This window comes from Carcharhinus amblyrhynchos, chromosome 9, assembly GCF_965287045.1.
Source record: "Carcharhinus amblyrhynchos chromosome 9, sCarAmb.v2.hapA, whole genome shotgun sequence".
NCBI lineage: Eukaryota > Metazoa > Chordata > Chondrichthyes > Carcharhiniformes > Carcharhinidae > Carcharhinus > Carcharhinus amblyrhynchos.
The window spans coordinates 79,452,355-79,476,497 of record NC_137332.1 but is presented as its reverse complement, the minus strand read 5'-3'; the positions used below and the strand labels follow the sequence as shown (position 1 = coordinate 79,476,497).

The 24,143-nt window shown below is 41.5% G+C and overlaps 1 protein-coding gene across 9 annotated transcripts in view; it reads left to right on the top strand.

Annotated features, from left to right (window-relative positions):
* rasal2 (RAS protein activator like 2) overlaps nucleotides 1–24,143 on the top strand; it is a 388,464-nt gene that overhangs the window by 312,165 nt on the left and 52,156 nt on the right. For all 9 annotated transcript variants that reach the window (XM_080195958.1, XM_080195961.1, XM_080195959.1 and 6 more), the window contains one exon: nucleotides 23,519–23,617. In XM_080195958.1, the coding sequence (XP_080052084.1) occupies nucleotides 23,519–23,617 (99 nt within the window). The remainder of the gene's footprint in view (nucleotides 1–23,518; nucleotides 23,618–24,143) is intronic.

The window sequence follows — 24,143 nt, the reverse complement described above, 5'->3', positions numbered from 1 at the left end:
ATTGAAGGTTTTGATTCACATAAAGCTATTTAAGGTCTGTGTCGTATGCTAAAATATGCTCTCAACACTCTGCTTTTTATATATTGCTCTTTCTTATGCTTTTGTTTTTTGTTTCACATCTCTGAATCAAACCTAGCCAGGGAGCTGATTTCTTAAGATAGTTATTCCTTTGCACACAATCTTATCACTGGCTTCAACTTGACAAATATCAGTGACATTTCTTGTGAACAGGAATCCATCTTGTACCCTCCTGTGGCATATAACCATTTAGGTGCCTATATGGTTTACACTCTAGATACTAACTTGGAAGTAATTTTAATCTATGCAGTTACATTTAGGAAAGTTGATTGGAATTTTCTGGATTACTTATGACCAAGTGCGAAGGAGTTAACTGGCTTCCCTCTGTTCAGCCTCTTCAGTTGGTTACGACAGTGGTTGAAGTTGCAATTTGACAAGGATATGCCTTTTTCAAATCCAAATGTATTTAATTATTTATGCAGTGAGCAATGAACAGCCAATCAAATAAGGTTTTATTGTGTTGAAGCAAGCAAATTAATGAATGACACACCAGAGGAAAAAGCATGAAGTTGAAACATCATGCATGTGCGCCCACATGAAATAAGGGAAGTTAGAGTCCAATATAAAAGTTCGATGAATGCATGGTTAAATGTCCTTTGATTTTTCTTGAGGTTTAAATTTTAAACATTGTGGCCGATTTGGAGTCGCTAGTTTCTAGGATCTGGTCAAAAGTAGAAGATTGTGCAATCAGTCCAAGATCTTGGTTTCCTGGCTGTTTCTGATGCTTGACTTCTTAAAGTGAGTGATCCACACTTTTTACAAAAGAGTGCTGCTATTCAGCCTGTTTCCTCTGCTGAACACGTTCTTGACACTCCCTGCATAACTTGCAATCTTCTTCCATGGCTGCAGATTGGCCTTTTAAACTTCACCCATTGTACCTTTTCAAGGGTTTTCAGGTGGGTTGTCTGTTGTTGTCATTGTTTCATTATCCAGCATTTGCATTTTAATGTCTCTTCCTTGGACAATGATGAGTTTCAATGCATCTTTAAATTTTGACAGATGTTCCTCAATTCACTGAGGGCACCTTGTTTGCTTCACTTTAGTAACTGGCCTTGCATTTTTAAGTAGTCAGTTCTGTCTCATTTCAAATTGCAAATTTTTTAGTCATTTGAAAACTGAAAAATCATTTTTCAAGATTAAAGGAGAGCTACACAGATGCAGAAAAGGACTGACAGAGATGGAGGAATGAACTGACAGAGAGATACAGGGACTGAGGAGGGCGGATGGAGGGGGTTGGCACGGTGGCCGCATGGACGGACGGGGAATGGGGGAGCGGCTGCACGGACGGGCGGGGAATGGGGGTGCGGCCGCACAGATGGACGGGGACTGGGGGGGTGGGTGCGGCGGCACGGACTGACGGGGACTGCCGGTGGGGGGGGGGGCGCGGCACAGACTGATGGGGACTGAGGGGAGGCGGTACGGACTGATGGGGACTGGGAGTAGCAGCACATACTGATGAGGGGACTTGGCGGGGGTGGGGGGGATGCACCCGGACTGACGGGGGCGGAGAGAGGCAGTATGGTCAAGCAGTTTTGTAATCTCACACTGAGTTTTGTTGTGCTCACAATCATCACATTAGGTGATCCAATGCCTTCCTGATTTATTGCAGTGCTTGACAAGCAGACTGATAAGTCTATGATGGGTTTTCTCAAAAAAAAGTTCTGAACAACTGGCATTTCTGGACTGGAGAAGTTGTAGCGCAATTCAGCTGTCATTTTTGTTTGTTTTTACTTCTTGTGAAACAGCCTTTTGCAGTTAGATTTAAAGAGTGCTTTTTTTCAGATATATTGACCATGTGTTGGCTTGGTCATAAGTATAGTAAGTTTAATCAAGATTTGTTATTTTGAAATTCTATTGAATTTATGTTGGTGCTTTAGCTGGCTGTGTTTTGCATGGGAGGACATAAGTTTCTACTAGCCATTACAGATTGTGGATACACTGTTGTCAAGAGGGAGAAAGGATGCTTGAGCAAATGGCAGGCATTTCCCCACAGGAGAGCAGAAATGTTATACTTGGTCTTCAACTGAAGATTGAAATTTTCACCTGGAATGACCTATACTGACCTAAGTTAGAGGCCTTTTTAGACATAACCCCCAAAACATGGTTGTGCTATTTGCATAGTTATTCGAGAAGGAAATTAGTGCAAATTGTGTCAGCTAAGTATAGAAGCTTTTATTTATTTAAACTTGAAATATTTCTTTCGAGAAGTTCTAGGGTAACTGAAAGGCAAAAACTACCTGATTGTTGGCAGGAGATAGAGTTCCTTTGGGGAAAATTAAATTTATGACAAAGATTTGGTCTTCATTCCTGTAAATCTCCATCTAAAATTCTCAATTAAATATTCCCACAAAGGTATTTACATAGAACAGATATCTGTTGCTGCTTTCAGTTTCATAATGTAAATTTTTAAAATTATATTATGGGACATTGATTTCACTGGTTAGGTCAACATTTATTGTCTGTCCTGATTGTCTTTGAGGTAGTGATGGTGCACCACTGCATGGAGCTGCTGCAGTCCATGTGGTGTAGGGACACCCATAGTGCTGTTAGGATAGGAATTCCAGAATTTTGATCCGCCAACAGTGAAGGGAGAGCAATATAGTTCCAAGTCAACATGATGTGTAGTTTGGAGGGGAGCTTGAGGATAGTGGAATTATGCTGTCTCTTTCTAGGTGGTAACATCAATGATTTGGAAAGCACTGTTGAAGGAGGCTTGATGAGTTGCAGTCATTGGAGCTGTACTCATCCAGGCAAGGGAAGAGTATTCCATTGCACTCTTGATCTGTGCTTTGTAGATGGACAGGTGAGTCAGGAGGTGGGTTGCATACTGTAGAATTTCAAACCTCTGATCTGCTCCTGTAGTCACAGTTTTTAAGTTTCTGGTCAGTGATATAGATTGGGGAAATTCAGTGATAGTACAATTGAATGTTAGATCCTCTCATACCGAATGCTTGGTACTTGTGTAGCAGTAATGTTACTTGAAAATATCAGCCCAAACCTGACTGTTGTCCAGGTCTTGCTGCACAGGGACACGGAGTACTTCAGTATCTGACGAGTTGTGAATGGTGCTGAACATTATGCAATCATCAGTAAAGGTCCCCACTCCTGACCTTTCATAGGTAATTGATCAAGCAGCTGAAGATGATTGGGCCTAGGCCTGAGAAACTTCTGCAGCAATGCCCTGGGACTGAGATGATTGACCTCCAATAGCCAGAACCATTTTCCACAATCAGTGGAGAATTCGACCCCCTGCTTCCAATTTACTTAAGTTTTGCAATGGCTCCTTGAAAACTGCTGCCTTGATGTCACCTCACCATTTTTGTCCATGTTTGGAGCAAGGCTGTATTAAAGCCAAGAGCTGAGTAGCCATGGCAGAACCCAAACTGAGCATCAATAAACAGGCTGTTGCTGTGGAAGTATTGCTTGATAGCACTCTCAACGATGCCTCCCATCACTTTGTTGATGATCAATGAGACAGTAATTGGCTAGGTCGGATTTGTCCTGCTTTTTCTAGACAGAACATACCTGAGCAGTTTTCCACATTGCTGGTTACATGCTACTGTTATACCTGTACTGGAACAGCTTGGTTAAAGGTGAAGCTAATTCTGGAACACAAGTCTTTCGTACTATTGCTAGAATGTTGTCAGGATCCATCGTCCCTTCAGCCATTTCTCTATATTGCAGAGGGTGAATCAAATTGAGTGCAATGTCTGCATGATTTTTTTTAAAGAGCAGTTGAAGTGGATGGTGAATAACTGATCTAAGCAGACATGTTTAATTAACAGCACTTGAAAAAGAATGTGATCAGAAAACAATGAAGGGGAAGTCATGAGAGAAATGGTTTTGCTGTAGGTGGATGGTGGCTGACATCTCCCGTTCTCCCTGTGCACCTGTAGCTGAGATGAAGAACTGTCCTGAAACAATGGGTGAAATTTTGTTGAGACAACTGAAATATTTGCCATTTGGGTGCAATTTGCTGGAGGTTCAACATGAAGAAGCTAAATACACTGGGAAATCAGATTTCATTGTAGCTAGAAACTAGTTTAAATGTTGTTGTGATTATTATTAGAGACTAGTAACATTTTAAATTATTTTAGAATCCAAAAACTGAAGTATTTTTAAATGAATGAAGCCACAATGTTCATGGTTTAACTAAAATAATTTTGCAACACACACATCAAAGGACATAGCTTATAATAATTACACTCTTACCTTAAATAGTCAGCTTACATTAAGGATAGAAATATAATAAGCAGAATTAGTAATACTCAAAATTAAATGTCATAACTCCATTTTCCTTCTACATCAATGAGACTTGCACCCCAAAATCCTCAAGTCAAATACCTATCAAAATTTGGAAGGTGAACCACTTGGTTGGGTACTTAGTCAATGATTGGTATGCAGGCTGAGATTTCCTGAGCCTTCTATTTACTTTCGTTAACATTATCTTTTTAAATCTCCTCCATTGTTTGAAGGTTGAAAACTTCCCATTCAGCATAGGCATCACTGGCGTCTTATGCATAGCCACTTTAGGTCAGAACTCTCCACATTTTAATTTACTTTAAATATGAAGTTTTTATCTAAAACTTTCTCACTCTCCCTCCCTGTTCTTTGGAACCTACTCACCCCTATAATTAACTTGTTGTCACTTCTTTCTTTTATTCAACTTCCAGGAACCTGGTCCCATGACTGGAACCCAACTTTTATAAATCTGAAATTAGGTATTAGTTCTTTAAAGGACCACCACACTGCATAAAAATATAGGTTTTTGTTTCAGCCATCACGGTATTCCTTATGAACTGAAAAAAACAAGCTGTTTGTGCAGTTTATGTTGTTGAAAACTCCTTTAATCCAAAAGGAGGTTTTTCTCATCATCTTACTGAGGATTGAGCACACAGTGCTTAATAGGTTTTCGGCCAAGACATTATAGGTTTCGCTACATACTTATATTGATTGTTCTAACAATCAGTTGTATCATTTTATAGCTTGATCAGTTGTGTTAGTTAGTGAAACAGCCATAAAGACTCTCAGCAAGTAGTGTTGCATTGCTTTTCCTGCCAGGGAGCTGATTAAATCCTTGACTTTTCCTGTCTCATCCCTTGGATTCAGTGTACTCAAAATGTTGTTGTGTGAACAGAAGATGTGCTGTTGATTAAACAAGAATTTGGAAAACAGACTGTCCCTGGGGAAGGAATGGCAAGAGTTATACAGGGCGCGAGAAACTAGAAGAAAAAATAAATGCAGATAGACAAAAGAGAGAAAATTGAGGAGCCAATTGACTATTATAAAGCAAAGCAAGGGTGCTTAAGAGAATTTAAGTTGTAAAGTGGCAGAGATATCTGAATTGATCTAAGATCTGCAGCCAGATTCCAATGACATTGGCAAACAGTCACAATACGAAACCCACAGCATCGACAAAGAGGTGCAGGATGAAAGCTCTTATCCGCAATATAAATATAAATATAGGAATAGCATGCTTCTCAAGATAAGGATAAAGTTGGTCCAAAAGCACACATTGGTAGCTATGATAAAATAACAATTAAGCATGTACATACAACTGTAATGTGTAGAGTGAATTGGGAGGCACGGGTGAGAAAGGTAAAAAAAGGTTTTTAAAAAAATGGCAAGTCATGTTGCAGCTTTATAGAACCTTAGTTAGGCTGCACTTGGAATATAGTGTTCAATTCTGGTTGCCACATTACCAGAAGGATGGGGAGGCTTTGGAGAGGATGTGGAAAAGATTTACCAGGATGTTGCCTGGTATGGAGGGCATTAGCTGTGAGGAGAGGTTGTAAAAACTTGGTTTTTTTCTCACTGGAATGACGAAGGTTGTAGGGCAACCTGATCAAAGTCTACAAGATTGAGGGGCGTAGACAGATTGGATAGTCAGAAGTTTTTTCCCACGGTGGAAGAGTCAGTTACGAGGGGGCATAGTTTTAAGTTGCGAGGGGCAAAGTTAAAGGAGATGTATGAGGCAAATTTTTTTACACAGAGGTTGGTGGGTGCCTGGAACTCACTGCCAGGGAAGGTAGTGGAAGCAGATGTGATAGTGACTTTTAAGGGGCATCTTGACAAATACATGAATAGGATGGGAATGGAGGGATATGTTTCCCAGAAGAGTAGGAAGTTTTACTTCAGTCGGGCAGCATGGTCAGTGCAGGCTTGGGGGAGCCAAAGGGCCTGTTCCTGGGCTGTAATTTTCATTATTCATTGGACGTTCCGGGGGGAGGTACTAAAACATCCTTTAGGAGCTGGGACCAATCATGCAGCTGTTGTTTCACCAAACTGTCCATACGGAGATGCATGTTAATTCTGAAAATGTAATATTAATGCTGTGAATAAGTGAAAGATTTCAAAAAGCTGAATGTCAGGAATACCATGAGAGAACATGAGTGCTTGTACCTTTCTCACTTGCTCTTTAGAAAATGGAATTTGGACCAGTTGGAAAAACTCAAGATTTTATTTGAAAACTTGCTGTGACTATAATGTTAAAGTGCAAATAATTTCACAAATTCACTAACAAGCTAATTGTGAAATCAGCCTCGAGGGCGACTAAATTTGTAACCTGCCAGACTACGACTCATTCGTTTCAAACCATTACATATGTAGAGTGAGGAGGTAATTCCAGAATTTGTATGTATTGTGTTTCTGCAACAGGTAATTTAATTAGATTGCAGATTCTGAAATAGTCTTCAACCGTTTTCCCCTTTCCAAATTTTTGCAACTTCCAGCCCTCCCATATATCACTATAAATGTGCACAGTTGTAGTGTGCAGTAGCTGACCTGCTCCCAGGGTTGAGTGTTGTTTATTATTTTGGTACATGGTTAAGTGTTAGTAACAAGGTTATTATCTAATATGCAAACTCCTCCAACCCCTTGAGTGTGCATCCTGTACTAGGTGGAAACTCCAAGATGTTTCTCACGTCCTGAATAATACTGGCAGCAAGTGTCGTCAGTTGCAGCAGCTTGTGATCCCAGTTTCGGAGCATGAGCAGCAGCTGTTATCACTGTGGCACATTTGTGAGATTGAGAACTTCATGGTAAGAATGTTCATACATGGAATATAAGGGTGTGCAGGGAGAGAGGGAATGGGTGACCTGCAATTAAGAAATAGGTTTGTAGTGCAGGTGTCCCCTGGGTGCAACTAATTCTCCAATCAGAATTCAGTTCTGAATACTGATGAAAATCAGGATTTTTGTCCAAGGGAGTGAAATTCGAGCCAAGTCCTTGGCAGCACATTTGGCTCAGTGGGGGCTCAAAGAAGATCAGAAGGGCAAAAATAGGAGATTCGATAGTTAGGGGAATAGACAGGCATTTCTATGGCTGCAGAAATGTATTCAGGACGATGAGTTGCTTCTCTTGTGCCAGGGTCACTAAATGGCTACAGAACACCCTAAGGGAAAAGGGTAAAAAGCCAGCAGTTGTGGTCAACACTGGCACCAGCGACACAAGCTGAAAAAGAAATGTGATCGTGTAGTCAGAGTTCTGTAAGCTAAGTAGGAAATTAGCCAGCATGATCTCAAAAGTGGTCATCTCAGGATTCTTCCCTGTACCACGCACAAGTGAGAATTGAAGCAAATAAATATATGGCTGGAAAGAAGGCTCAGGAGGGAGGTCTTTAGGTGGCTGAGGAATTTAAATGGGCTCTGGTGGAGATGGGATTTATACACACCAGAACAGAGCTGGGCTGAGTTCCTAGCGGGACGATTTTTAGCGCTATTGAGAAGGGTGGAACCTAATTTGGCAGGACTGTGGGAACAAGAAATAACATCTGAGAGAAATGTCAAGTGCAAAGAATACTGGGAAAGATCGCACTGGAGTAGGAAATAGTAAGTTATTAGGTGCATTCAGATTAAGGGCAAAAGAAATAAAGATGAATTAGGTTACTTTGCATGCATGTAAATGTGATAAATAAGGTTGGTGAATTACAGGCGTAGATTGCCTTGTAGAAATATGTTGTAGCAAATGGAAATCTGGCTCAAAGAAGGGCAGGACTGGTTATTAAATATTCCTAGATGCAAGGTATTCAGAGAAAATAGGAAAGGGGGAATAGTAGCAGAATTGATTAATAAAAACATTGTATGCTGCAGAGAGAGGATGTCCCAGAGAAATCCAAGGCGGAATTTATTTGGCTAGAGCAAAGGAACAAAAAGATCCAATTAGATATATTGTTAGTCTTTTGGCCATTAACTCATGGAAAGCTGTAGAGGAGCAAATTTGCAAAGGAGTTACAGAGAGATGCAAGAATTACAGTGAAGTTATAATGAGGGACATTTATTTTCCAAATCTAAACTAGGATAGCAGTAGTGTAAAGGGCAAAGAGAGGTAAGAGTTTATAGAGTGTGCTCAAGAAAATTTTCTACAACAGAAATTTTTTCACTCTGAGAAAAGACCATCAAATCTGGTTCTTGGGAGTGAGGTGGGCCAAGTGGAACAAGTGTCGATAAGAACATTAAGGTAACAGTAACTGTTATATCTTTGGGGGTAGATTGGCTTGGAAAAGAACAAGGAACAATCCAAAATAAGGATAATTAACATGGGGAAAGTCAAACTTTAGCGGGATAAGCATTGATCTGGACCAGATTAATTGGAATCAAAGGTTGTCAGGCAAAACAATAAATAAACAAGGGGATGCCTTTAAAGAAGAGCATGTTTGGGCACAGTCAAGTTATTTTCTCGAGATGGGGGAAGATAGGACAAACAAACCTAGAGCTCCTTGGATGACAAAGGAGATAGAGATTAAGATGAAGAAACAAAAATGTGCTTCTGACAAATGCCAGGTAGATAATACAACCAAGAACCAGGCTGAATATAGAAGGTTCAAAATGGAAGTGAGAAAGCAAATAAGAGAAGCAAAGAGAGATTACGAAAAAAGACTAGCAGCTAACAAAGAAGGGAATTCCAAAGTTGTCATATAAATAGTAAAAGGGTGGAAAAAGGCAGAGTGGGGCTGATTAAGGACCACCAAGAAGATGTATGCACAGGGGCATAGCTGATATATTAAGTGACTGTTTTGGTTCTGTCTTTACCAGTTTGCTGTTGTTAGACTTATCTTTGCATCCTTTTTTGAAAAGGAGAGTAACATTTCCAATTCTTCAGTCCTCAGGCATCACCCTGAATCAAAGGAAGTCTGGAAAAATTATGGCCAGCGCCTCCTGAATTTTCATGCTCACCCAAGTTTGATTCCAGCCTTGAGTGACTGTGTGGAGTTTGCACATTCTCCCTATGTCTCCGGGGCTTCCATCGGGTGCTCCAGTTTCCTCCCACATGCCAAAGGTGTGTGGATAATGTAGAGAAGAAGAAGCTTTCAGGTTGTGGTCAAAAAGGAGATCATTCAATCATTTGAAGGGTTTAAGATTCATAAGGAAGCAGTATTGGATGAGCTGTGTGTAATTAAAGTTGACAAGGCATCAAGACCAAATAACATGCATCCAAGAACACTGAGGAGGTCACAGAAGTCATAGAATCCATACAATGCAGAAGGAGGCCATCGAGCCTACACCGACAACAGTTTCACCCAGGATTCCCATAACCCCATGTATTTACCTTGTTAATCCCCATGACACTTTGGGGTAATTTAGCATGGCCACTCTCCATTATCCACACATCTTTGGCATGTGGGAGGAAACTGGAGCACCCAGAGGAAGCCCACGGAGACATAGGGGGAATGTGCAAACTCCACACAGTCACTCAAGGCTGGAATCGAACCTGGGTGAGCATGAAAATTCAGGAGGCGCTGGCCATAATTTTCCCAGACTTCCTTTGACTCAGGGTGATGCCAGAGGACTGGAGAATTGAAATATTACTCTCCTTTTCAAAAAAGGGTGTAAAGATAAGCCTAACAACTGCAAACTGGTCAGTTTAACTTCAATAGTGGAGAAACAATAGCTTGAGACAAAATAAATAGTCATTTTGGAAAACATGGATTAATTAATGAAAGTCAACATGGATTTCATAAGAGAAAATTGTGTTTAACTAACTTACTATCGTTTTTGATAGGGTAATCAATTCGAGTAATAATGTTCATTTGGTGTACATGGACTTTAAAAAGGTATATGATCAAGTACCACACAATAGACTTGAGTAAAATTATAGCTCATGGAATAAAAGGTACAGTAGCAACACAGATACAAGATTAGTTGAATGACAGGAAAACAGAGAGTAATGGTTAACAAATGTCTTTTTGACTGAAGGAAGGTGTGTTGAAGAATTCCCAGAGGTCACTGTTAGCACCCTTGTCCTTTCTGAGATGCATGAATGACCTAGAACTTGGTGTAGAGAGCATAATTTTAAAAATGGCAAATGCTATGAAATTTGGAAGCAATGTGAACTGTGAAGAGGATTTTGTGGAACTTCAAAAGGATGTACACAGGTTGATGCATTCCACCATTTCATCATTCAGCTATCAGATGACAGATGAAATTCATTGTAGAGTATGAAATTATTCATTTTGGTAGTAAGGATGAACAAAGACAATGTAAAATAGAGGGCATAATCAGGCTACAAGAGCAGAGGCACCTGGGTGTACTGAAGTCATTGAAGGTGGCAGGACAGTTAATAAAGCATACGGCACCCTCAGCTTGATTACTAGGGTCATAGAATAGAGCAGCAAGGAAATATTATTCATTTTGTGTCGAATGCTGGTTTAGCCTCAGCTGGAGTATTATGCCCAGTTCTGGGCACCACTCCTTAGGAAAGATCTGAAGTCTTTAAAGAAAGCACAGAAATAGTTCACAAGAGTGGTTCCAGCGATGAAGAACTTATGAATTTGGAGAAGTTGGGACTAATTTTCTTGGAGAAGAGAAGGTTGAGAGGAAATTGAAAAGAGAATTTCAAAATCATGAGAGGTAGGAACAGAAACGTGTTTCCATTACTAGAAGGATCAAAACACGAGGGTACAGATTTAAGATAATTGTGAAAAGAAGCAATGGAGACGTAAGGAAATGTCCTTTCACATTTCACCCACTGAATGGTTTGTATTTAGAATGTACTGCCTGAATGTGGTGGAGGCAGGTTCAGTTGGGGCATTTAAAAGGTAATTGGATTATTATCTGAAAAGGAAGAATGTGCAGAGCTACAGGGTAAAAGTGAATTGGCGCTCTAAATTGTCCCTTTGGGAAGCTGGTACAGATATGGTGGGCCTCATCTGCTGTAACAGTTTTGTGATTCTGAATTTAAACAACCAATCTGAGCTGTTTAAATAGAGGGGAGCATCACAGTTGAATTCAACCTGACCTCCACCTAATATGCACACACTCACTTCTAACAGGGGTCATGGTAGCAGAGATTGATTTACCACAAATCCCTGATCACAAGCTGCTAACTACTCTGGATGAATTTATACTGTCTGGGGATTACTTCTCATTTCTTCCATGTCTGCAGCAGGATTGTACTAAAGCAGATAATATATCTACCCAGAGACAATGAGCAAGTATACATTTATTCTGTTTTGCAGAGGATATTTTACTGAAGATAATTCTTATTTGAAAGTTTTTTTTTACTAGTTTATATCTTGTGCCAGCATGACTCAGCTGTAAAACTATTATCTTTGAGTCAGAAGGCCCTAGGTTCAAATCCTAATTTAGGAGTCTGAAGTTGACCATGGTCATCTTGTGTGTGTCAGAAGGACTGTGTTGAGACCATATAGATTAAGTTATACTTCATAATCAGTGTCAATCTTAAAACTTGTGTGTAGTTATTAAGCTGAGGGGAGCAGAGGAAAATTGTATAATTATCCAATTTTCAAATGTTTGATAAAGGTTTTTTCTTGTTAAAATTAATTTTAATAGGGCGGCATGGTAGCACAGTGGTTAGCACTGCTGCTTCACAGCTCCAGGGTTCTGGGTTCGATTCCCAGCTTGGGTCACTATCTGTGTGGATAGCATTTCAGTGTAGTACTGAAAGACCACTGTTAGAGTTGCTTCTGTTGAATGAGACACTAAACTGAGGCTGTGGGTTAAATCTCCATGGGTACTTATCAAAGAGTAGGGGTGATCTTCTGGGGACCATTTACCCATCAACCAGCAGCACAAAAAAACATGCATTGAAGTTTGTGGGGCATTGCAGCTTGCAAATGGACTGCCAGGTTTGTCCACATAACAGTGATGATCACATTTCAAAAGGAGTGGAAATGTATTTTGTGATATCTTATTGATGTGGAAGGTACCGAATTTGTCATTTGTATTTTTTAATGAGTGAATATTTTTGTGTTCTGAAATATCAAAATATTGTATTTATGTCAAAAAATGTTATCACTCCAGGAGAGTATTTTTGCGCAAGTTTCTTTTCCTCTCTTCTGAAGCTGCTGACACCTGCTGTGCCAAAGTTTACAAGCGCTGGCTGATTTTAGTGTCTCATTCATGTAATTGTTTGTTGCTTGTAGTGTACGAACCAGACTTCTTGTTGAATATGAGTTGAAATACTCTTTGAAAGGCTGCCTTCTTCAACTAAGCCATTGGGCTAATCCAGTTGTGTTATCAATTCCAAACCAAATACCGTTTCCAAATCACAAAAGAAAATTGCTATAGTAAATGCAAGATCATCACAGCACTGCGCAAACTCCCCTCATCTAACCTTGAACAACTAAGTGATTAATTCTCCTCAATGCAGAAACGATTGCACTTCTAGCGAAGTACGTGAACTTTCATGCCCTCGTTAGCAGATGGTCTGTAGGGAATAACATGAGTGACAGTAAGTGACACAAAACCACTAGAGATTGAACCATATTAGCATAGTCAGTACATCTGTGGTGTGCTCTGGCTGTGCCTGAAATCAAAATAGGCAATGTTGCCTTAGATTTAGCATAATGAATTTTTGGCAGATTGAGATTTTGTCACATGTTCCCTTTCAGAAATCTTCAAATATTGTAAAACACCTATTTTTGATCTGATTTCAGGAGAAAAGCACTTTCACAACCACCCAGCACTACATTCCACCATTTGCACTTCACAAACCCCTCATTATGCACTAGGATCTGACAAATAAAGTAGTAACTTCTCAGATCTATCAATAAAAGACATGGGCCTCATCATCTGATGAAACAAGATAAATTGGGACTTTTATATTGCAACTGAAGCTGATGGCGTTTGCAGTCTTTAAAATAATGAGCAGAACCATTGGCGCAGCCCATCTGAGACCCACCACTGATGAAATTCTTGACTGCTAATCTGCTCCAGTCTTGATTCCTCTGGAAATAACAGACTTGACATTGTTCTCTGTAGCAAAGAACTGGAGTTCAAATGGGTATGTTGCCTGCTCCATGCTAGGCTCCTGGCCATTTGGGAGGATGTGACAAGTGTTGTGGCACAAGGATCAATGCTGGGGCTTCAACCTTTTACAATTTATATAAATGACTCAGATAAAGGGACCAAAGATATGATTACAAAATTTACTAATGACATACAGGTCAGAATTTTATGATGTTCGGGCAGGTGTGCACACAACCTGGAAATATGGGCGATGCTGTCGGTCGCAAGTCCCAACATCGTACCACACTCATGTAATTTTTCGATCAATGCATGTGCATGAGTCAGAAGCATGCCACCGAACAATGAAGCAGGAAATTCAGCCAATTAAGGGAGTCAGTTGACCACAATTTTATGTGACTTGTCTGTGGGTGAACCAACTGGCCAGGTGTCCTTTCCATTTTAGCTGCAATCTCAATCCAGGGTGAAATGATGTGTCAGGACTGAAATAAAATTAACAAGTGTGCCCGGGGATTAGGTCTGTCTATGATTGTGCTGCTTGGACACTTGTGGCATCCTTTTAACACGTTATTTATTTTTCATAGGTCAGCAGCTCCCTGAGAAAGCTCCGCAGTGACTGACACTTTGAGGGAACACATTAGAAATCCCAGCCATCCTGTTGCCATCCTCCTGGGCAGCACTGAGCCTTTAACAGTGTGCATTTCACACTGATGGTCATTAACTGGCTGTCACGGCCAGGAACGTATTTCACATCTACGTCTGGACCCATCAGCTGCATTCGCCCAACAGGCAAAAATTCAGGTCAAAGATAGATAGGAAAGTAAGTTATGAAAAAGACATAAAAGGGGTACAACAGGACATTGGTTAACTGAGTGGGCAAAGATCTGACAAATAGAGTATAATGTGGGAACATGTTGAAATCTATTTTGGCAGAAAGAACAAAAAAGCTGCTTATTCAAATAGTGAGAGATTACAGTCAAATCTGGGTGACCTAGTGCGTGAATTACAAAAGACTAGTGTGCAGATACAGTAAGTAATTAGGAAGAGCTAAGGAGGTTTAAACTGATTCGGAGGGGGGTGGGATCCTGAGTAGAGGGGTTGAAAGTGAGGGGGGCATAGATGGGGACTGCAATGCACAGCATCGCAGGGGTGGGGTGGAGCAGGGTTTGAAATGTGTGTACTTTAATGCGAGGAGTATTTGCAATAAAGTGGATGAACTTGCAGCGTGGATCAGTACCTGGGACTTCGATGTTGTGGCCATTTCAGAGACATGGATAGAGCAGGGGCAGGAATGGTTGCTGCAGGTCCCGGGGTTCAAATGTTTTAGTCGGAGTAGAGAAGGAGGTAGGAGGGGGGGAGGGGTAGCTTTATTGGTCAGGGATTGTATCACAGTGTCAGAGAGGAAGTTTGATGAGGACTTGTCTGTTGAGGTAGTATGGGCGGAGATTAGAAATAGGAGAGGAGAGGTCACCCTGTTGGGAGTCTTTTATAGACCTCCTAAAAGTTCTAGAGAGGTTGAGGAAAGGATTGCGGAGACGATCCTGGTTAGGAGTGAAAGTAATAGGGTAATTGTTATGGGGGATTTTAACTTTACTAATATTGATTGGAATTGTTATAGCTCTAGCTCGTTAGAGGGGTCAGTTTTTGTACAAAGCGTGCAGGAAGGTTTTTTGACTCAGTATGTAGATAGGCCAACTAGAGGTGAGGCTATATTGGATTTGGTGCTGGGAAATGAGCCAGAAGTTGGTGTGCATTTTGGTGATAGTGACCACAATTCGGTTACGTTCACCTTAGTGATGGAAAGGGATAGGAATGAACCTCGGGCTAGTGGTTTTAGCTGGGGGAAGGGTAATTATGAGGCTATTAGGAGAGAATTAGGAAGCATAGGTTGGACTAGGAGATTACAGGGACTGGGAACGTCTGAAATGTGGAGTTTTTTCAAGGAGCAGCTACTGCGAGTCCGTGATAGGTATGTCCCTGTCAGGCAAGGAGGAATTGGTAGGGCTAGGGAACCATGGTGCACCAAAAAAGTTTTTTCGTTGGTTAAGAGGAAAAAGGAGGCTTATGTTCGGATGAGACGTGAGGGCTCGGGTATTGCACTAGAAAACTTTAGATTGGCTAGGAGGGAGTTGAAGAGTGAGCTAAGAAGGGCTAAAAGAGGAGATGAGAAGACTTTGGCTGATAGGGTTAAGGAGAATCCTAAGGCGTTCTATAGGTATGTTAAGAACAGAAGGTTGGTTAGGGCAAGATTAGGGCCAGTTATAGACAGCAGAGGGAAGTTATGTGTGGAACCGGAGGAGATTGGAGAGGCATTGAACCAATATTTCTCTTCGGTGTTCACGCAGGGGGACATGGATATAGCTGAGGAGGACACTGGATTGCAGGGGAGTAGAATTGACAGTGTTGCAGTTGATAAGGAGGATGTGCTAGATATTCTGGAGGGTCTGAAAATAGATAAGTCCCCTGGTCCGGATGGGATTTACCCCAGGATTCTCTGGGAGGCAAGAGAAGTGATTGCAGAGCCTCTGGCTCTGATCTTCAGGTCGTCGTTGGCCTCTGGTATAGTACCGGAAGATTGGAGGTTAGCGAATGTTGTCCCATTGTTTAAGAAGGGGATTAGAGACTTCCCCGGGAATTATAGACTGGTGAGTCTCACTTCTGTTGTGGGCAAGGTTTTAGAAAAAATTATTCGGGATAGGATTTATAGTTATTTGGAGAGTAAAGAATTGATTGGAGATAGTCAGCATGGTTTTGTGGTGGGTAGGTCGTGCCTTACTAACCTTATTGAGTTTTTTGAGAAAGTGACCAAAGAGGTGGATGGGGGTAAGGCAGTGGACGTGGTGTATATGGATTTTAGTAAGGCGTTTGATAAGGTTCACCATGGTAGGCTTCTGCAGAAAATGCAGATGTATGGGATTGGGGGTGATCTAGGGAATTGGATCAGGAATTGGCTAGCGGATAGGAGACAGAGGGTGGTGGTTGATGGTAAATATTCATCATGGAGTTCGGTTTCGAGTGGTGTGCCTCAGGGATCTGTTTTGGGGCCACTGCTGTTTGTAATTTTTATTAATGATCTGGATGAGGGTATAGTTGGGTGGATTAGTAAGTTTGCTGATGACACCAAAGTCGGAGGTGTGGTAGATAGTGATGAAGGGTGTCATAGTTTGCAGGAAGACTTAGACAGGTTGCAGAGCTGGGCCGAGAGGTGGCGGATGGAGTTTAATGCGGAGAAGTGTGAGGTAATTCACTTTGGTAGGAATAACAGATGTGTCGAGTATAGGGCTAACGGGAGGACTATGAATAGTGTGGATGAGCAGAGGGATCTAGGTGTATGCGTACATAGATCCCTGAAAGTTGGGAGTCAAGTAGATAAGGTTGTTAAGAAGGCATACGGTGTCTTGGCGTTTATTGGTAGAGGGATTGAATTTAGGAGTCGCAGCGTCATGTTGCAACTGTACACAACTCTGGTGCGGCCGCACTTGGAGTACTGTGTGCAGTTCTGGTCCCCACATTATAGGAAGGATGTGGAGGCTTTGGAGAGGGTGCAGAGGAGGTTTACCAGGATGTTGTCTGGTATGGAGGGGAGGTCCTATGAGGAGAGGCTGAGGGATTTGGGGTTGTTTTCGCTGGAAAGAAGGCGGCTAAGAGGGGAACTTATTGAAACATATAAGATGATTAGAGGTTTAGATAGGGTGGATAGTGATAGCCTTTTTCCTCTGATGGAGAAATCTAGCACGAGGGGGCATGGCTTTAAATTAAGGGGTGGTAGTTATAGGATGGATGTCAGGGGTAGGTTCTTTACCCAGAGGGTGGTGAGAGATTGGAATGCCCTACCTGCTGCAGTTGTAAATGCGCCTAGTTTGGGGGCGTTTAAGAGATCCGTGGATAGGTTTATGGACGAGAAGGGATTGGTTTAGGTTAGTGGGTCATTGTTTTGTAACTGGTCGGCGCAACATCGTGGGCCGAAGGGCCTGTTCTGCGCTGTAATGTTCTATGTTCTAATAGAATGTTTTTGTTTATTGCAAGAGGAATTGATTATGGAAGTAGGGAGTTATGCTTCAGTTGTACAGCGCATCAGTGAGATTGTATCTGAAGCATTGTGTACAGTAATGGTCTCCTCAGACTGGAGGGACTGATTGTGGACAAGTCCCCAGGACCGGATGGAATGCATCCGAGGGTTCTGAAAGAAATGGCAGAGGTGATAGCCGATGTCTTGGTTATTTTCCAAACGTCGCTGGATTCCGGGGAAGTGCCGGAAGATTGGAAAACGGCTAATGTTACGCCGTTGTTTAAGAAGGGTGGCAGGCAAAAGGCAGGGAATTATAGGCCAGTTAGTTTAACGTCTGTTGTAGGTAAAATGTTAGAATCCGTCATCAAGGAGGAAAGAGCGAGGCATCTTGAGGGGAATTGCTTGATAGAGCAGACGCAGCATGGTTTTGTTAAAGGGAAGTCGTGTCTGACAAATTTGTTGGAGTTCTATGAGGATGTGTCTACGGCGGTGGATAGAGGAGAGCCGGTGGATGTGGTCTTTCTTGATTTTCAGAAGGCGTTTGACAAGGTACCTCACAAGAGGTTATTGCAGAAGGTAAGGGGGCATGGAGTTGGGGGTAGGGTGTTAGCGTGGATAGAGGATTGGTTGTCAAATAGGAGGCAGAGAGTGGGGGTCAATGGGTGCTATTCGGATTGGCGGTTGGTGACTAGTGGAGTGCCCCAGGGGCCGGTGCTGGGGCCTCAGCTATTTAGCATTTATATTGATGATCTGGAGGAGGGAACCGAGTGTATGGTGTCAAAATTTGCTGATGACACCAAGATTGGTGGAACGGCAAATTGTGCGGAGGGTGTGGAAAGTCTGCAGAAGGATCTAGATAGGCTGGGCGAATGGGCCAGGATCTGGCAAATGGAATTTAATGTTGGCAAGTGCGAGGTGGTCCACTTTGGTAGGAATAATGGTAGGAAGGACTATTACTTACGTGGAGAAAAACTGCAGCATGCGACGGTGAAGAGGGACCTCGGGGTCCTTGTGCATGAGTCGCAAAAACCCAGCCTGCAGGTGCAGCAGGTGGTCAGGAAGGCTAATGGGATGCTGGCCTTCATAGCGAGGGGGATTGAATATAAAAGTAGGGAGGTCTTCCTGCAGCTGTATAGGGCATTGGTGAGGCCGCAGCTGGAGTACTGTGTGTAGTTTTGGTCGCCGCACTTACGCAAGGATATTTTGGCCTTGGAGGGAGTGCAGAGGAGGTTTACTAGGCTGATGCCGGAGTTGAGGGGGTTGAGCTATGAGGAGAGGCTGAATAAACTAGGCTTGTACTCGTTAGAGTTTAGAAGAATGAGGGGAGATCTCATTGAGACGTATAAGATGATGAATGGGAGGGATAGGATAGAGGTGGAGAGACTCTTCCTGCTCAGAAAGGACAGTAGGACTAGGGGGCACAGCCTCAAGATAAAGGGGGCACGGTTTAGAATGGAGTTGAGGAGGATCTTCTTCACTCAAAGGGTGATGAATCTCTGGAATTCTCTGCCCGTTGAAGTGGTGGAGGCTGCCTCGCTAAATATTTTTAAGACGCGGGTTGATGGGTTTTTGATAAGCGAGGGGATTAAGGGTTATGGGGAGAGGGCGGGAATGTGGAACTGAGCCACGACAGATCAGCCATGATCTTATTGAATGGCGGGGCAGGCTCGAAGGGCTAGATGGCCTACTCCTGCTCCTATTTCTTATGTTCTTATGTTCTTTATGTTCTTATTAAAAGAAAGATAGAAATGTGTTAAAAGCAGTTCATAGAAAGTTTGCTAGTCTAATACCAGGAAATGGACAAGTTGTCTTATGAGGAAGATTTGGATAGGCGAGGCTTGTCGCATTGGGGTTTTGAAGAGTAAGAGGTAACTTGATTGAAACTTTCAAGATCTTGAGGGGTCTTGACAGGGTAGATATGGAGATGATGTTCCCTTTTGTGGGAGAATCTTTAACTCGGACTCATTGCTTAAAAATAAGCTAACTTATAAGCCAGAGATGAGGAGAAATTTTTTTCTCTAAAGAGTCGTGGATCTTTGGAACTCTGCTTCTCAAAAGGCAGTGGAAGTAGTTTCTTCGAATTTTCATCAAGGCATAGACAGACAGATAAGCAAGGCGGAGATCCTTGAGAAGCAAAGGAATGAAAGGTTATTGGGGCAGTCAGGAATGTGGAGTTGAGGTTACAATCAAATCAGTCACGATCTTATTGTGGAGATGCCAGCATTTGACTGGGATGGGTACAGTAAGAAATCTCAACACCAGGTTAAAGTCCAACAGGTTTATTTGGAATCACGAGCTTTGGGAGCGCTGCTCCTTAATCACCTGATTATCTTTTTGCATGGTGGAGCAAGTTTGAGGGTCCGAATTTTGCTCCTAATTTCTTTTCCTTGATGTTATTGAACTGAAAGATCAAAAGTTGTATTCAGTCAGACAACAAGGAAGTTGAGAGTAAATAGTACTGAAGAATAAAATTGCAGCGCCCACCGTCGAGATGAAAGTTGGCAATTGATGACTTATTTTCGTTGTTGAGACAGCTGCAGCCAGGAGTGTTACCTCAGAAGAAGAGTACAAAAGTCCTTTCATAAAATTGTTGTTAAACTAATCAGTTATTCCAATAAAACTTTTTCAATGTTCGGTCAAGTTAATGTGAGGATGGAGTGTGATTATACACCCTATCACTTGCTATTGTGAAGAGTAGGAAGGAATAAAAGTTTCCTGATGGGAAAATATGGTAAAACTGAGCCACATTATTGATGGTTGGGATCAGTAAGAGTACACTTGACATGGAGGAAGCATTTAGAGAGCAAAAAGGGCCTTTGAACAGGAGGACCAAATGATAAAATTAGGTAACACAAGGCCAAAGTCAAAATAAAGGACAACATATAGATGGCATTTTGCAAGCCTTGGCCTTATGCACAGTTAGAAGCTGTAAGTAAAGAGCTGAAAGTAAAGAGCTGACTGAGAACTACAGAATCATTACAGTGCAGAAGGAGACTGTTTGGCCCATTGTATTTGCACCAGCTGTCCGAACGAACAACTCACCGAGTTACATTGCCCTATCTTCTCCTCGTTATGCTGCATGTTTTCCTTCTCGGATAATAGTCTAATTCCCTTATGAATACTTCAGTTGAATCTGCGTCCACCACATTCTCAGGCAGTGCTTTGCAGATTCTCTCACACACTGTGTAAAACGTTTCTCTTCATATCACTTTGGCTTATTTTACTAATTAGAAAGAACTGAGAAAATTAAGAAATTGAAAAGCAGTGAACGCATCGCACTCATTGTGCAAGTTCAGACCTCTGGAGATTATAAGCAAATTGTGAATAAGGTGATCAAAAATAGCATTTATCCAATGCCTATCTGTGAAGATTTGTGTTCTAATTCAACGCAGTGGAAAGGTGTTCAATCGGATAGATTTTTCAAATGCCAATTTGCGATTAGAATTAGTTGATGAGAGCAAGGGACCAACTTGCCATCAGTATGAGAGACTACCATTGGTATCTATGCTCCAGCAGTGTTCCAGAAGGTCATGGATCAGGTTCTAAATGAGATGGAAGGAGTATGCTGCTGCTTGTATATGATTCTAATTAGCAGTAGGACAGAGAAAGAACACATTTTAAATTTGAACATAGTCCTAGGTTGATTACAAGAGAATGGCTACAGAGCTAAAAAGCACAAATCTTGCTTCATGTCATCCTGTATAAAATACCTGGTTCACCAAGTAGTTGTGAAGATATCCATCTAATACAGGAGGAGAGACTTTGAAAGCAAAGAGACTAGAAAACAAAGGAAGTTACAATATAGTTGGGGATTATAGCATATTATTCAAAGTTCACCCCTGACTTATTGTATTCAACTGCTCAAAAGTTGAATAGATTTGAAATGGTCCGTGGCGTATCAGAAAACATTTGAAAAAGTGAAGGAAGTGATTACTAGTGATACTGTTTTGACCCATTGTGAGCTCAAGAAACGGTTGTGTGCTGTCTTTCCACAGGGTTTAGATGTCGTATTATCTCACATAATGGAAGTGTGGAGAAGCCTGTATCATAGCAGCACGGTGGCACAGTGGTTAGCACTGCTGCCTCACAGCACTCGGGACCTGGGTTCAAGTCCAGCCTCAGCTGACCGTCTGCATGTTCTCCCTGTGTCTGCATGGTTTTGCTCTGGTTTCCTCCCACAGTAGATTAGGTGGATTGACCATGGTAAATTGCCATGGTTAGTGTCAGGGGGATTAGCAGGGTAAATGCCTGGGACCATGAGGATGGGGCCTGGGTGGGATTGTTGTCAGTGTAGGCTTGGTGGACCAAAAGCCGCCTCTTGCACTGTAGGGATTCTATGATATGCTTCACATATTTTAACAAGGTCAAGTTGAAAATGAGGCATTAGCAGTCGTATGTGATGTTATAAAGTTCCACAGATACCTATATGGTAGGAAGTTCACTGTGACCACCGAGCCCTCAAGCTCATATTTAATTCAAAGAAGAGAGTACCATCAATAGCAGCAGCATAACTTCAGAGTTGTATATTGATTTTTGTGACCCGTCAGTATGATATTCAAAATCATTAGTCAGCAGACTGTGCAAATACAGATGTTCTGTCAAGATTCCCATGAATTCTGTTTAAGTTTTCAGCACTAGGTTACCTGTGAGTTATTTTACATACACAAATGATTTGCCATGTCACCAGAGAAAATAGTGGGTCAGATTATGACCTTTTTCACAGCATTATAGAATTGGGGCGGCACAGTGGTTAGCACTGCTGCCTCACAGCACCAGGGACCTGGATTTAATTCTGGCTTCGGGTCACTGTCTTTGTGGGGTTTGCACGTTCTTCCCGTGTCTGCGTGGGTTTCCTCTGGGTGCTCTGTCCAAAGATGTGCGGGTTAGGTTGATTGGCCGTGCAAAATTGACCCTAGCGGCAGGGGATTAACAAGGTAAGTTTGTGGGGTTATGGGAATCGGGCCTTGGTGGGATTGTGGTTGCTGCAGACTCAGTGGGCCGAATGGTCTCTTTCTGCACTGTAGGGATTCTATTCTATTGTATTCTATATTATCACCACTGGCTGCGTAAAATGCTTCTCTTCATATCACTTTTGCTTAAGTGCTTACCAATACTTGATAAAGTACTCAATTATTCCATCAATGTCTGACTTACAGAGCATGATCATGAAAAATTTCAAATCAAAGCTATCTTATGCAGGGTTTAAGTGTCATTATTCCTCCAAAGTTAAGAAAAAGATTATGAGAGGAACACCAAGAGTACATAGGCATAATCTGTGTGAAAGCAGTAGCAAGAAACTACTTTTGTTATTCAAGGGTTGGTAAAGTTAATGAAGAGTTGTGAAGTGTGCCTTAGAATGAAAAATGATCCAACCGTGGTCCCTTTCATTCAATGTTCAAACACAAAAAACTGTGGGAAACAAATATGTCAATTTCTTTGAACTGGAAGGGAACGAGTACCTTGTTTTGGTCAAAAGCTATACAGAAATGGATAACTAAAAAGAATGACTCAAAGTGCAATCCGCTAAAACTGACTGAAAGGGTCTACATTCAGTTTCCACTGCAGATTGATTTCATGATTAGTAACTGGTCAATAAACAATGGATATAAGCAAACAGGCTTCAGCTTGAACTTCTTGCAAGTAATAGCAACCTCACCAGGGATAAGGACTTGACTTGGATTGTATTGATTGCACTGATTTGTATTTGATTAGATTTGGCTTCAGTCACTGTGCTCTATTTTGTCAGATTAATTGTTTCCTTCTGGCTTTGGATTAGAATAGAATGCAAATATAACTTCTTGCAAGTAATAGCAACCTCACCAGGGATAAGGACTTGACTTGGATTGTATTGATTGCACTGATTTGTATTTGATTAGATTTGACTTCAGTCACTGTGCTCTATTTTGTCAGATTAATTGTTTCCTTCTGGCTTTGGATTAGAATAGAATGCAAATATAACTCAAATTCCCAATCCTCTTATGGTTACTTGGATAATTTATATACCTTTGTATACAGTGCATAATTTTCCAACATTCCTGTTTTATGCATGTGACATTTGCATCTGACTTTGCAAGATTATCTATCCAATGGTACATAGAAAGGTATGTTGTCCACACTCAACTGGTTTTAATTAGTTTAAACTTTCTTCATTCTTGTACACAGCATGTAGAAACATTCCTTTACATTTGGCATGCTCAGACCTAATCTGACTGATTTTCTGTTGCAGGTTACATACTCAGGAGGTAGTAAATGTTTCAGTTGCTCATCTGTGGCAGAAAGAGATAAGTGGATGGAGAATCTACGAAGAACAGTGCAGCCAAACAAGGTAACTACATTGAGACAAGAACGTGGTACTGGGCTGCATTCAACTATTTGTTGTCCTTTTAATGAAGGAACTTGGTAATTGGGTTATCAAATCTCACTTATTAGAATTTGCATTTTAACTAAGTCTGCAGAAAGCAATGTTAAATTACCAATAAGAGCAAGTTAGCATCATCATACCCTGTGTTTATCTGGTTTTCATGATGTGGAGATGCTAGTGTTGGACTGGGGTAAACACACTAAAAAGTCTCACAACACCAGGTTAAATCCAACAGGTTTATTTCGTAGGAAAAGCCCCTAGCTTTTGAAGCATTGCTCCTTCGTCAGCTGAGTGTGAGTTCTGTTCACAAACAGGGCATATAAAGACACAAACTCAATTTACAAAATATTGATTGGAATGCGAGTCTTTACAAATAATCAAGTCTGAAAGGTACAGACAATGTGAGTGAAGAGAGCATTAAGCATAGGTTAAACAGTTGTGTATTGTCTCCAGACAGGACAGTTAGAGATTTTGCAAGCCCAGGCAAGTC